This window comes from Vanessa cardui, chromosome 10, assembly GCF_905220365.1.
Source record: "Vanessa cardui chromosome 10, ilVanCard2.1, whole genome shotgun sequence".
NCBI classification, from domain to species: domain Eukaryota; kingdom Metazoa; phylum Arthropoda; class Insecta; order Lepidoptera; family Nymphalidae; genus Vanessa; species Vanessa cardui.
Window position 1 is genome coordinate 8,725,040 of NC_061132.1, and position 16,537 is coordinate 8,741,576.

Consider the following 16,537-nt stretch of genomic DNA (forward strand, 5'->3'; position numbering starts at 1 on the left):
ATGTGATACCGTTCGAACCAATCGTTGTTCAGTATTCGTAAATAGAATTGTTATCATTCCCTGATAACATACAACACAACTATTGGTCACGGTTTTCAATATGGCGGTCTTTATCTGAATCCATTTTAAGCGTGGCTTTGCATAGTTTAACGACCAAGATAAGTTATCGTGGAAATGAAATGGGCTACTGTGTCGTTCTGTGTTTAAAAAAATGTAGTATTCATTTCCTTTCAAAGAAACTACATTTAAGTCATTTTTTATACCTATAGTGTTCATAAAGTTCCAGAAACTAGTTATATTATCAATTATCACTTATAGCCGGTAACTGTTGAACATGATATAAAAGTAAGTATAATAAGTAGGTATTGCTGGATAGGCATTTGAGAAGAAGTTAATGAAGTTTGGAGTTTTTTAGTACACAAATAAGTGGTAAAATTTCATCATCTTCGGGTTTCCTAGTGAATTTTTTTTTGATAAGTAAACAAGATATGAATTACTAACACTAATTAAGCACAGAATTATGAAATTCAGAATTCAAAAATGCACATCTAACCATTAGGCCATCTCAGCTAACAAATAAGTACTTAAGGTACTATTTATTTTTCTCTTGTAATTTCTGTTTATGTATTCTAATAGATTTAATTTTGAAAAAATATATATATTAATTTATAATGTGGTATGGAATATGTCATCGTTACAAAATTAAAATTAAATTTTGAAAACATTTTCTCTCAGCTTTCTTTTAAGTCAAATAATATGTAAGTTCTGTTCGATTAAGAGATAACTGTATTTCAATAGAAATAATTAATCATTATGTATTTCCTTATTTAAATATATCTTATTTCATATTTATTCACAAATAAAAAACAAAACATCTTCAGAAACAAAAAAAAAAAATGATCTGGCAACATTTTTTCTCGTAATGTAGTTATACCTATGTTTTTGCCGGTTTCTTTTATTTCCTTCGCGAATGCTATTCGTAGTATTGTGTTTTGTTTAAAAAATGTAAAAAAGTAGGAAGCTTAGACGTCATGACGCGGAATACGAGAGAGCGATCAAGCGTGGCGTCGCTGTGCGTTCGTAGTGATGTAGACAAATAGTAAATACGCGATAAATTATTGCGAATATTCGCGTTATCTATAACGTTCTTCTCTTCAATTACATAAGGTCACAAGTTCTTATAAATCTTCAACATCCTCCTGCCTTTATCTCAATGTTTATTGCCCATACTTCTCTGTCAGACGTCATCTCACAAGTGACATTCTTTCTAACCATATCGTCTTTCACACAATCCATCCATCGCTTCCTTGGTCGTCCTCTAACTCTATATCCATCTATTCTTATAAATCTTCAATTAGATAAAATACATAACTTTATATAATTGAAGAAACTGTTTTATATGGAAACAAAATGTATTTATTATTATGTAGACAATTTTATTGAAATGTTATTTATTATGTATATTACATTGCTCTTTATCCCTAGGCGACTGGCATTTTTTTATCCATGTTATAACATAACAGATATTCCTTATCTATATTAGTTTGATTGTATGTAGGGGGTAATCTTTAAAACTTATGATTCATTTCTAAAATAATATCACTACCATATAGCTAAAACATTCTTGAGAACTATAGGATATTATACACATTTTAGTCAGTTTCGGTAATGCAATCTATTTGTTCATTTTTTGAGGAAAATGAATGTATTTGGAACAGTTAAATTCAAAGAATTAAATCAATTATGCCGCAACGTTGTAATAGTTATATTGTGAATGATTAAATAATAAGAGTGAATGTAAAATATAAGATATTGGGAAATTCGAAAAAAGAAAACGTTCAAACCAAATCACATCCCAAACGTATAAATCAACGTCCACTATTAACCGATGTTGAAAAACCACAGAAATCAATCATCGACAATAAAACGCTCCGTTGACATCGATATTGTCACGTCACTAGCGGCGTGAAGCGTGACAGTTACGTGCTCATCTCTGCGAAACGCCAAAAACTCTTGAAATCGGTCAACGAACTTTTTTTAACATATATATTTTTTATTGAATTAATTAACAGCTCGATCATTTTCCGAATCATAGCATGTACATATATAATACGATTAATTGTTGTAAAATTTATAACAGCAATCGTGGTCAATAATTCATGTTTTTTATTGCATTTATTTGCTTCATTTTAAGTCTTTGAAATTATTGTAAATATATAGCGAAATATTTAGTAACCAGATCTATTTGTCTTAGTAACCTAAAACACTGTACAATAATCACACAAACATATTATCTCTGAATTTGTATTTGATATCAATCCAGTTATATATCTAGATACATCTAATGAATCTTGCAATTTTCCTAACATCATATCCGTGCATTAAAATTACGCTAGTCGGGTCACAGCTAGGCAATCAATTGGCTATAATATTGACTAGGGTCTAGACTGGCGCTGTAATAAATCAACTTGGACCCTCTGATGGATGGTTGCGTACGCGCACATCGTATTCATAAGGCATGGTGCTACCGTCATTAATCTATTTCTAGATTTTAAACCTTGTAGCAATAGATTTTTTACTTAATAATGATACGAGTCATTACTGGTAGCTGACGTTTTTATATTAATGATTTCTGTAGTTTGAATATACCGACCGTGTCCAGAAAAATTATACTTAAAACGATAGCTCGTGTAATTATTACACGAACCCAGAGCCACGTTAACGATGTCGATTACATCACGTGCTAGATTTTTTTTATGGTATAGTTTAGCGGGCGAGCATATGGGCCACCTGATGGTAAGTGGTCACCATCGCCCATAGACAATGACACTAGAAGAAATATTAACTATTCCTTACATCGTCAATGTGCCACCAACCTTGGGAACTAAGATGTTATGTCCCTTGTGACTGTGGCTCACTCACCCTTCAGACCGGAACATAACAATACTGAGTACTGTTATTTGGCGGTAGAATAGCTGATGAGTGGGTGGTACCTTCCCAGACGGGCTTGCACAAAGCCCTACCACCAAGTAAGATATATTTAGGAGAGAAAGCCATGTAGCTATTCGCAAGTTCCCACCTAACACACTTATTAATAAACATTTAAGATGGATACAAATATTCAGTATGTACGATCAATTTATAATTAAAGATCGAAAACACTGAACATAAAAGAACAACGAAGCTGACGGATGGCAGGCCTAGGGCGATCGGACATTAAGGCCCTACGCAATATTAATGTAGCGCATTCTCACCCACGGCAATAAAATAAATGATGTCATTTTTTGTCCGCACGGGGAGATCTTTTGTCCTCGGGCCGCGTCGGCACATCACTAGCTTTGGACGAGTGCGCCCGATCCGCGGGACGTCCTTAGACAAAGGATTTTAGGCGCCGCTATCCCGTTTTTCTTTATATTTCGCAAAGGTATATTCTATTCGTATGACGATGCTTTTTATCATAATTAATAATTTATTGCTTTCGCCAAGCGCTTTTGTGACGCCGCACCTGCGGACTATCGCAAGGTGCTTCTGTCTTGTAGGTGATAAATCATAAAACTTTGTTGTTTTGCGCGAGAAACCATGTAGTCATACATAATCGTTTGACGCTTAACATCAAATAATTCGCTTATAATTTTCGATTCCTCTACGTTTTGAAAGTAATTAAAAATATACCTATTTATTTATTTATTAAATGTTTTAACTGTTTGTTACAATCTCTATCAGAGTGTACTCGCTTCGGCATTACATATACTAAAATTGGAACGTCTATAGGAATAAAAAGAATCTGTCGAAACGTAGGTCTATAGAGACATTTATTTTCATATAGATTATACACATAACGTTCGCATTTAGCGTCAAGTATTGATGCAAATCCCACATCGAACATACATCGAGCATTTTACGAGACCCGCCTTGAAAACGGTGTAAAAATCCTATTTTATTGTTAACTCATGCAAATTCCCCGTTGTTTTAATAATAACGATTAAAATTACAAATTTATTGCGATAATATCGATGTTTTTAGAAGTGCGTATTCGACAGCAGGGATTTGTTAAACTGCCGACGATAATCGTTATCGAAAACATTTCACGTACGATGACATCGTCGCGTCGATCGCGCATTGATAAAAAAATATATATTTTGATATTATTTTAACAACATACTTTAATATTTTGCGGTTGTAAACTTATATTTTTTATCTTTATGAAAGTTTAAAAGTAAAAAAAAAATGAAAGGTCTGAGAATGTTACCCCATCACTGCACTCGTTTTACGGTTCTTGTGACAATATTATTTACATATTTTGGACGATTATAAGTGTCTTAACTAAAGATCGAAATGACGACAAAACAGGTCAATCGGTCTGCGACGATTTAAGAAAGTATTTAGTTAAGGAAATAAAAACGAGGAGACCAAAGCGAGCTGTTTAAAAAAAAATCATCTTATTTTGACGCAGAGAGAGAAAGAGGAGATGAATTATTAAGCAGACTACGAATTAAAAGATGGAACAATTTGTCGTAAACCTTCGTCCGAGATCGAGTCTGGCCGTAAACCCGCGGTCACATAGTCTTACCCGTTTACCTCGTAACTCGTGAAAGTTATAGTATTTAGGGCAGTTCAAAGCCGCCGACGGATATTAAAAGAAGAGATATGTTCGTGCGACCAAACGTACGGCTCATTCAACTCGGATCCCGACGTTTCCATAGATTGGAGCTTGATTGACCGGTTGCTGAAGTTAATTTGTATTTTAACCAATAATAATAAGCGTCGGCGTGTTTCTTGTCGACCGGCTTCTTTTGGTACCCGTGTTGTGAGAATGCTGGTAATAAACAACATAGGTATTTCGAGTTTGTAAAAATGTAAAACGCTGCGAGTAAGATTACTGTTAGGTCGTTATTAAAAATTCATTGATATTTCCGGACGAAAATTCAATCGACCGACATAAAAATTCACACCTTAAAAAACAATCAATGTTAATAACTTTTTTCTCAATAATTCTGTAAGTTATTACAATTTTTTTCAATATTAACAGCGAAAACAATGTTCATATTTAATCACAGGAAGTATTTTTTTTTAATTTACGCACAATCACGGTCTTTTATTTATACAGTTAATAAATATTAATCATGCTACCATCCCTGAGGCAACTGACCACAGATAATAAAGGACGAAAGTGCATTAGACTTGATACATTTATCAGAACGCGTCCCATCACTAGCCAGAAGAAATGACATAATAACACTTCCAAGCGACATCGTCAACAATTTTTTACAGAGAAGTTATCAATCAAACGACGACACAAGCTTCCGTACAGATATTACTTTCACAAATAATAATCACAGATTAAAAATACACATAAGGTCATGTTTTAAAACGAACGTGTTTATGTGCTAACAAGCGAACCAGTCAACGTATCTAATTGGAGATAGTTTTAATTGCAAGTATTATATTTTTTTAATTCATGTTCTTGCACGTATAACAAATGACAGATAATTATGTGTAATCTTCTTTATTTTTCTGTGCAAGTACGGAATTGTTTAGCGACTAATTAATAATGATTAATGATCGTGTTTTAAATTGTAAATTGTAATTCTAGCGAACTCGCGGTGAATATTCTTTTGAGTAATAAGGTAATTTGTAATACGTAACTACACGCCGATGACATTTCACATCGTAACTAAATGAATAGGTGTGAATTAATTTATTAGTGCTTATATGCATAATGCATTCCATCCGTCACGTCTCTATGGATGGAATCATAGACAAAGTTTTATTTTTTGCTTGTAACTTTTTATGCCAATTAGATTTAATTAATTTTTCTTACATTGTAAAACAATGATTCATTGTTATTAATATCAATTATATAGAGATGCTTTTTGTTTGTATAACACAGTTTATGTTACAGCTTGTAGTTTCATATAGAGCTATATACCTAGTCAGTATATATGTATACATAAAACATTTTTATTTATAGCTTATTATGTCAACGTTGTTTGAGATAAATTTGTCAGTCTAGTCTTTCTATATGCATGATGACTATAATAGATAATAAAATAAGATAAGTAAGAAAAGTTTGCATGTTAGGTTTGCAGTTCTACTAGCTACCTGCCCTGGCTTCGCACGGCTGTAAGGGTCAACGAATAAAATACAAAGAAATAATCAGTCATGTTTTTTAAACATAGTGGGCGTGCGCAGAACCCCTCACTGAAGTTTTGTCATAATCCAATGAATAGTAAAGAAGTGCATAAAGGCAATTTTTTATTTATTAATATAAAATAGATATATGCTATCTATTAGTAACAGATTAATCGTGACAGTTTCAATGCTTAAAAGAAAATTAAAGAAGTAATTTTGCACAGTGCTGCAGTGCAGTAAATTGAAATATTAATATATTTCTAGGTTCCAAATAGGTTCACATCTAATTATTCTGTTCAAAATGACAATTCTAAAGAAAAAGAAAGAACCTGAGTCAGGGAATTCGAAATATAGAAATAATTAAAATCTGTTTTACAACTGTCACAGAAAATACTTTTACCTATCGATTACTATGTTAAAAAGTAATTGAATTAACAAATGAAACGCATTATAATTTAACAATTTGGAGAAATCAAGAATTCTTTTTATTTTTTTAGCTATCGTATTATTTTTAAAGCGATTACTTAAATCAAAGCTATCTTCAATTGTATATAAAATACGTCATGATATGACTCAATATTTGTTGAATAAATATTCATTCGGCATGTATAAACTCATCGACAACCCTGGCCTGACGTTAACTACACGACCTGTCAAAATAAAATATGAGCCAATAAGGGCGCGTCGCTCGACGACAGGGCCGTCACGCTGAAGAAATTACGATATATGAACTTATTAAAATATCTACGTTTTTTTTTCTCGTTTCGCGGTCGGATGACAACGCGTTAAGGTGAAGTGTCGTGTTTTATTTTTATTTCGAAGTTCCCCTGTAATTGTGTTACATTTTTAGTATTTCATAATCATACAACAAATCTATCATAGGAACAGAAATAGTTGACCAAATTTTATAAAAATATGCAGTTTACAACATTTAAACAGATTTCGGATTCTAGGATGATATAAATTAATAATGTTAATTATTTTACGTTTAAAACGGGCTGTTATTAGTTCGACATTTTAATAACTCCAAACATCTCAAAATGGTAATCATAAATTTCTCAATGCAACTTCAAAGTAGCCGATGATCGGCTTCTTCAAATACCCGTTCACACGAACCGGTGCTAACTAGTTAAATCCGGACTATTTGGACAAAAAGTTACTACAGTTAGAAGCCACATGTGGTACGGTATGAGCATTTGACACGCGCGATCTGGCGCGACTTGACGAATGGTAGCAAAAAATGTTGTTTACGAACCCACTTAACATACTCGACATTGTTACTAAACTAATATTGATACATAATACACGTGTATACAAATATTTGTCTTTTCGAAAGTGTGAACCGTTCACGGATAGTTGCTTTTAAATCTATAATAGTATAATTTTATTTATATCTGATAAAATGTTTGGAATTTGATACACTAAGAATTCGAAATTTGAAATCACATATTTATGGAACCATCAACTAAGTTTTTTTTTGGTAGAGCGAATATTTTATGCCAATTAGATTTGATTTATTATTAAAAAAAATGACAATGTAATCATATATTGTATAATTGTAATTCTCGCAACGTTTATTTGTAGTGACTAGTTGTCAAACTTCACAAGAGGGACATAAAACATTAGTTTTTCGTTCAGAAATCGAGTGGCACAAAAACACAAACAAAGAGGAAGAAGGGCAAAAAGCGTGACCGAGCGGTCGATCTTTCAACAGACATCTGTTGCTATGGCGTGGAGAATCGCGGAGCTCAATGTGTTAGATTATAATTTCAGGAAACAAATCACCATTCGAAAAGTTTCAACTTATGAAATATTTAAAATAAATAAATTTAGTCTGTGTTTCTAAACCGTAATGAGGTTATTTGTCAATTTAAAATTACGGTTCCTGAACGGTTTTGCGCGCGATATTCAATTTAAGAACGTTTCAGACATTTTGATGGAGTATCGACTGTTCGCAATAGTTTCTGACGAAATATTTACCGGCTGATATTATTTACTAAATTTACTAATACTACGTATACTTTCTTCAATGCAAAATAATAAATCCCGGACATGATGATGAGTACTTTTTATTATAAATTAATAAATTGCATTGTGACGTAGGTAAATGAAAATAATTGCTAATACTTTACGCAAGTTAGCTATTCGCAAACTTCAAAATCTTATTTCCTAAGTACAGTTTCATCAAGGTTGTTTCAAAAGTTAGCGAACTAGAAAGAGGTTACTTCATCAAATCGAATCTGCTGTTTCAATTTGTTTAAGATGAATATGGAAAGTGATCATTTGTCTGTTGAACCAATTACGAAGTAAGAAACTGACTTCCATCAACAGATATTAAAACAATATAATTATTTAATTGTAAGCAAAAACCCAATGTCATTTGTATGAGTTTTACGTGAACCCAAAAAGGGCACTTTAAAGGGTAACTGGAAATAGTAAATAATCTCCAATACTATTTTAATTTATATCTATATTAATATGATAAATTTGAAAATAACTCGGTCTGCCTGTCAATAGTTTGTCTGTCTCTCTTTCACGACCAAACCACTGGACCGATTTTGATGAAAATTGATATGAAGCAAAGTTGAACTCCAAGACAGGACATAGGCTACTTTTTGCCTGATAAATTACCACCAACACACTAAAACGCGAGCGAAGCCGCGCGCGAGAACTAGTAATTATCTAAATGGTAGACGAGGCATTTATTAGGATTTAGGATTATACGCTATATAACAATAAATGCCAATATAGCACTCTGTATGTAATATGGTAAAACCAGCTAAATCTTCTGATATTCAGTAAAAATGTAAAACATAAAACGATGACATTAAACTAAATAGATATGGTAAGTATAATTCATTAAACTTACTTGTATAACTCTCATAGGCAGGCCAGTTTCCTTCGCCAGTTGTTCCCGTATGTGTCGTGTTGGTTTCGGTGTTTGTGAAAAAGCCGATTTCAATATTTCCAGCTGCTTCGCCTTTATCGTGGTCCTCGGTCCTCTTCTCTTGGAGCCGCCGTTACCGTCATCAGGTGATTTGTTCTCCGCCTGGGAGTCTCGAGTTTCAGGATCACCGTCCAATGAACCCTGGGTATGGAAGAAGAACAACTGAATGCGACTATGTGGTCCAGTCCCATCAATGTTATATGGGGTTGTCATACTTTTACAATGGAAGGATTTGAAATATATTTCACAACGGAGTTACAATTTAAATGGAGTAATAATGATGTTTTTTTTTGTTTTATATAAGGAATCACCGATTCTATTTCATCTTCTAAATTCTATAGTTCGAAACAGGGCTTAAATCAAGACTGTCATATACCTATATAAGTAGCTGAACTAACGAGGTATTAAGCTATATTCTACTAGACTGTTAGACTATATATTTAGATATTATAAACATATTGCTTACAAAAATATTAAAAAATTAAGTAAATTTTAAAAAAATGTCATCAATACATTTTTCGGATTTCTGCTCTCTGTTTTTATATAAAATGTAAGTACCCCAAATCTTTTTCTTTCGTATGTGCTTAAAAAAATGAACGAGGTTTTACATTTTTCTTTTTTTTTTTACACAAACATAGATACATTTAAAATACTCTAATAACAGCTAAGTCAATGTAAGATATTGCTATATAACTTGTTGTTATACATGAAAATTTTACTGAATGATTTAATACTGTCTTGTTAAAAAATATGGAATCCACACAAACCTGGTCCTCAGAGTCTTCGTGCGGTTTCGTGTCGCCGTTGTGTGATAGTTCGGAGTGCAGCGCTGGATGGGGCGCATGCGCGGGACTGCTGGAGTTGTTCGCTGCCCTCGACTCCTCTTCTTCTTCCTCGTCTGAACCGGAACCGAGTAGCGAATCAGCTGTTGAAGAAACAGTCAATTATTAAAGGCATATCATCCCCAAATTAAATATTTTCAATATTCTTTTACTACAGAGTTGTATTCTTTATTATTTATGTTTCGGAAACTGAGTTATTGTAATGATAAATACTAAAAAAAAATAATTAATTTCTTAACAACAATTAATTTGTATATTGCATAAGAATTAAAAAAGTATAATAAAGATAACTAATTATGAAATGAAAACAATTTACATGTTAGCCTCCATAAATAATTAAAAAAAAATCTATTAGACTTTCTTCGGCCATACATATTAGTGCATATTTATCCTATTCCATATACATATGGTAGCATATAATCCTTATGTTTTATTATCTCACAGAAAATAACTGAGCATAAAACCTTATGAAACTATGTATTATAACTCATTACAATAATGGAAATTCGAGATAGAACGTTAAGACTACTTATGAAAAATTACCGATGTACACGAAATGAGGTGTCCGTAAACCTAAATCGAGACAGTAGAAAATTAAGAAAAACTATTGTTTGCAATCCATTATAAATTAATATTGAATATCTAGATAATAATGTAACCATTGCGTCCACAGATAAAAAAGTAAAGTAGGATAAATGTCAAAACTTCAAACGGCTCATCTAGCCTACTCACTCGTTTAATTCACTGGGCCTTTTATCTTGATACCTAGGCTCAGAAATAATTAAAAATAACAATATGTACTTTTTTTTTCTTACTGGCAACACTGGCTTACTGTTAAAAGCTTGTTGAAAATATAAACAAATATTTGGCTGATTATTTTGTACCTTTTACTTATTTTTTTTTTTCCTTTTTCATCATCACAATATTTACATACAATGAACCATCGCAACACTTTATAGCTTATTCGATCGAAAATTGACTTATCAAAAAGCAATCGCTCGACCCTTCGCCAGTTTAACTAAATAAAAATGTAATTTCGATCCCCATCTCCCCTACTGGGAGGAGAATTAACCGCAAAAACAATTACTCATGGTTGGAATGGATCAAAGTAGAATATTTGCGATTATAGAAAATATTTTTTTTTTACAAAAGTATCGATATCTAATTGTGTAATCGATTTCATCGATACGGATACAACTCTATATTTTGCATAAATGATATTTAGTCACAGAAAATACATAAATAGGAAAGACGTCGAAGGGGCTGTACCACTAAGACAGCGTTCCCAACCAAGCATTACCTTATTTCAGAGGAGCTAATATACGATCATACAACTTAGGTATTAACTATTAAACTCTTATATTGTTCTATAAAAAGGCATGAAATGTTTTGAATAAATTGACCATATCAACATCGTTTCCAATGATATATATACGAGAATGACTAAAGAGTTTTTATTTCACATTGTTGTTTGTAAATTATACGAATAATATAGAAAGACTTAGTTATTTTGTGAACGTAAACTCTGTCAGCGGGCAGGGCGATCGATTAGCAATCGCTCGAGGCGAAACAGCCGAACATCTGTCGTCAGATGAACTGTCGAACGTGGGAGATAAAGTTTTACTATTATATTTTAATAATATTTAAGAACCGAGATGGCCCAGTGGTTCGAACTCGTGCATCTTAACCGATGATTTCGGGTTCAAACCCAGGCAAGCACCACTACATATATGTGCTTAATTTGTGTTTATAATTCATCTCGTGCTCGGCGGTGAAGGAAAACATCGTGAGGAAACCAACCCACATTGGAACAGCGTGGTGGAATATGTTCCAAGCCCTCTCCTTAATGAGAGAGGCCATTAGCCCAGCAGTGGGATATTTACAGGCTGTTACTTTAATAAATTTTAACGACTGGTTATTATTTTTTTTACATCTTTATTATATAGGTTTATAATAAAGTTGATCGGTTACGGTCCAATAGTATAGAGCCTAAAGTTCCATGTAGGAGTCCAAGAGCCTATTGAGAGAATTAACCTAATAAAAAAGAGGTTGTACTAGTGAAAATTGAGTTTCTGTCTTTTTATTTTTTTATAAATATAAATAAGGAGGAAATTAAAACATCGTTGCACCTATAAATATATTAATATAATTAGGTAAGTCTTTAAGTTAGGTTAATGATTATATTATTTATAAATACAAACTAGCTATTTAACATTGCATACAATATGACTAAGTCATGCTCCAGAAAACTTGACTTCTATTAATCTTATAACTTTTTCCGGTTCTGACCGGCGCGGCGGCCCTTCTTTCAAATAGTGCAAATCATTGTTGTGGTCTGCGAAGACGTGTGGGGTGAAATTTGTACCAGATACTTATTACAAACCTCTTCATACAATTAAACAAACTGAAATAATGTTCATTTAATAATCATACTTAATTTTGTTTGGTATTTTTTTTTGTTAGGTTAATTTAGATTTTACAAAACCCTTAATAAGAAAAATTATTGTACATTTACACTTTAAACATAAGACTACCAATATTTCAAAATCTTATCGGAACTAACGATTCTATGGGTTGTATTACTTGGGGTTTAATACAGCTTCCAAATTTCTTAACACACACATATTTTTTGATGAGCACGATATGCTGGCTAAGAAAAAAAACATTTTTGCCCGAAGTATATTTAGCGAGCGAGCTGGCTATGTCCGTTTGTAATTCATCTCGTGAAGGAAAACATCGTGAGGAAACCAGCATGTGTCTAATTTCATAAAAATTCAGCCACAAGTGTATTCCACCAACCCGCATTGAAACAGCGTGGTGTAACATGTTCCAAACCTTGTTCTCAAAGGAAGAGGAGGTCTTAGCCCAGCAGTGGGAAATTTACAGGTTGTTGTTGTTGAGTATAATTATGTCTACGATCAATATCTTCCCTGGTTTGTTTCGATTTCATTTTAAAGATGTTTCACACTAAAAATTAATAAACTCGTGTGAATATACAATCGTTTTAAGATCAGATCGCACTTAATGTAAGCAAACACTTGAAAGTAAAACGTCCGGGCATGGAGGACTCTCGCGCACCCTCCTCAGAGCAAACACTTAACAGTGGAGGGCCTGTAGGAAAAATTGAAGAGGTTTGTTTTAGAATTACATCAATGAATACGAAAGTAACCTTTGAAGTTTGATTGTTCTAACCTATACGCGCTAGTAACGTGTTTGCTTAAGAATTTATAAAACTTTGAATTTTCCTATGTGAAACTAGCGCGTACGAAATATATTAGGTATACATTCTGAATAAAATTTTAGATAAAAGATAAAATGTGTTGTTGCATTTGGTAATATTAAGGTATAGGAAACCTATATCTGTAGCTATAGGTATAGTACGACACAACTCAGATGTAGCATCGGAAAATGCAATGAAAACGGTTACTGCCGATTTATACAACCAATAGAAATAGCTGCCTATCGCGCCATTCGACGCTATTCGTCGCTATAGATTCTCGCGTTAATTCAACTATGTCGACGTGTCAAATTAACGAATATATTAGGTCATATGATATTACAAGTTATTACGTTTAAGTAAAGATCATATTCACGTAAGAAATAAATATTGATAATTTGACACAGTTTTGAGATAGATTACTTAAATCGGATTTGATCGGTTTTACGAACTTTGCCGAAGCTACATCTAATGTGTCGTACTATACACATACCTATATTTGAAGTTTGGAATAAAACTGCGTTTATTAATATGTTGCATCCACATTATACAAAACGCTTTGTATTAAGATATTTGTTATAATTCGATAAGAAGGTTTTACATATTTAAGTTCCAATTGACCAGTTTAATGTGTTATTATTTTCATTTAGAATACCATGTTCAAGAAATATTTGTAACATTATGTCTGTATTGAGATTACTAGGCTATTTTTGCAATACTGAAAGGTTTGATTATTTGAACGCGTTTATCACAAGATCTATAAATTGATAGCCCATTTATTGAGAGAGTTAATAGGTTAAATTACAAATGTCATAAGTATCGATGCAATAGTATTATTACTAAATAGCTACGTATAGAAGCCAATGAACATTTTAAATATTAAAGGGAAAACGTTTGAAATTTCGAGAACAATAAAAAGCAGTTTTGCCGCTAAAATTCGATTAGGGGCGTGGAGGGGACAAAAGAAGTCGTTTATTTTGGGCGGTTTAAAATTGATTTCAGAGCTAGGGCGAGCTTGACGCTTGCTAAAATTGGAGGCAGGACATTTTTATGTTTTCTCATTTTCTTGACGATACCCTCGTATACCTACAGCTGTGGTGATGGTTTGGATTGAAAGGTTACGGGTTCTTATTCCAGTTTGGTTGTCTTCAAGTGATAGTTTATTGTTTCTGCTTTTACTAAATTAATTAAATGAAATAAAGCAATACTTTTAGTATAAAACAGCACAAAATGTTTTTAAGCGTTAGTAGGCTCAGCTAAATATATTTTAGATAGTTGTAGGTAATAGCCTCAAGTCTCGATATGTATGCACTGAAATGTTAACGTGTTGGAACGCAAATACACATATTTATTTATTGGGTAATTGGTAGTGATCTGGTCTGGTACTGATTTACACATATAAGTATGTGTTTCAAGAGAACATATTAATATTATTTATCCGTGACAATTCAGCTTAGCCTAATTGTTTTACGAATTCAAAATGTGTCTTTCTTCCAAGATCTGTGCTGTGAATGAGATCAAAACCAGGCCTTCATAATCCTCAACCATGTATGCTAGACATTAAACTATCAAGACATGGAAACAAATAAGTATTAGTAACTATTTGTAGTATAGGTATCTTTGTATATCGTTTAAAATATAATTATTAGAAAATATACCAGAAACGGAAAATCCAGCATTCGTTTTTGATTTTTAAGCAATAGTAGGTAACACTAATTGAACAAGATCATTATAAGCTATGTACCTATGAAGGATTATACCAGAACGTACCTAATAGTGTTATTACCCGAGCAGGTAATCAAGAACGCTGATCAACAATTAGTACCGATTAACAATTCAATCAACATGGCTCATGAATAATAATTTCCAAAAAAATTACCTCTACCATCTAGATATTACAACCTATTAGTGGAGTAAAAGCAATAAAAATCACGGATTATTTCGTATTACAGGTATATTAAAGTTTGTTATGGCGTGTTTATGGGGCCGACCGTTAATTCGAGACCACCATCTTAAATGTAAAATAAGAAACCGCGAGATAAGAATCTAAGAACATAAAAGATATGGGAACTCTTTGTGAAGCCGGTAGCCGGCGTATAGTTATGTACGCCCATATACAATACGGCGGGGCACGCACACTCATCCACTGATGCGGCACACATGAAAGGGCGCTGTACGCAAACGTTCAACGTCGGTTTGTGATTGGTGGATACGATGGCGACGACCACGCCCACTTTTATCGACGTTGCGCCGGGAACGTGCGTGCGAAACATCCGTATATGTAAAATAGGCTATAGGTTAGGTCGTTTTAAAAATGACATTTCCATTGGGCACCCTGTCCGCTGTCTGAGGGAAATCTCTGCTCTGATTTTTCGAATTATCTTTTTTATTCAACCGGATTATACTCTAAGATGTCCACGTTTTTATGTTCTCAATTGTTTGCTGTATGATAATTCCGAGCATTCGATTAAAAAAAATGAAACGAACGAAAACAGTTTGTCGCGAATTGTTTTGATAGAGTTTTATTTATTTTAAGCTTTTCGTGAAAATGCAATCATTTTGCAATTTCGGAACCGACGAAACAGTCCGGCTATTGATAGATTGGTATATAGCGGTAAATCTCATTAACATCCCTGATAACCTTGTCAATAGCAGATGCTTCGATGAACTGACACAGCATACACACAACAAATTAGTAGCTATAGGTACCTAAGCCAGTATGAGTTGACGCTCGTCTTTATGAAGCTGACGGATTGTCAGAGGTCATGAAGCGATGGTTCATTACAAAGGTAGTCGTGAGCGTGACTTCCCCAGGTAGCTATGGGAGGGTAAGAATAGACACAATGAAAGAGCTTACGGCAGCATGAGTCGAGTTTTTACTTACTTTTGATTCGCGGCGCCTCAGCGGCGGACGTGGATGTGCTGACTAATGAATATTGCTTTATATATATTTTTTATTGACTACGAAACTTTATTACCGAGCGAGTTACATCGTCGGTTTATTAATAATGTTATAAAATTAAGCGAACTATTGTTATTTCAGTTTTCATTTCTATAATAATTGTATTACATGCATTGTATTATCAATATTGTATATATGTTATTGAAACGTAGGTATAACAGGAGTGGAGCGATGTCTCTTAAATCTCACTAACATTAAAAATAGCTCAGGATTGTATCTACGAGCATCTTAACTGAAGTAATTGGGTTTAAAACCGAGCAATGATTTTTCATTTATAGGTATCATTTCATATATTTAATTTAAAAACAATTCATATCGTAATTGAGATTGCCGTGAAAGCATAGTGTAAACCCACTGAAATAGCGTGGTGTACCTCATAAGGCCGAAGTCTTTTTAAATGTATGGAAGACCTTAAGCCAGTAGGAACATTTACTAAC

At 33.1% G+C, this 16,537-nt stretch overlaps 1 protein-coding gene across 4 annotated transcripts in view; it reads right to left on the reverse strand.

Moving 5' to 3' along the window:
• LOC124533287 (LIM/homeobox protein Lhx5) overlaps positions 1-16,537 on the reverse strand; it is a 55,055-nt gene that overhangs the window by 11,112 nt on the left and 27,406 nt on the right. For 3 of the 4 annotated variants that reach the window (XM_047108501.1, XM_047108499.1, XM_047108498.1), the window contains exons 4-5: positions 9,847-10,004; positions 9,002-9,241 (exon numbers count right to left, since the gene is read on the reverse strand). In XM_047108501.1, the coding sequence (XP_046964457.1) occupies positions 9,002-9,241; positions 9,847-10,004 (398 nt within the window). The remainder of the gene's footprint in view (positions 1-9,001; positions 9,242-9,846; positions 10,005-16,537) is intronic. The other variant, XM_047108500.1, reaches the window with a different exon arrangement.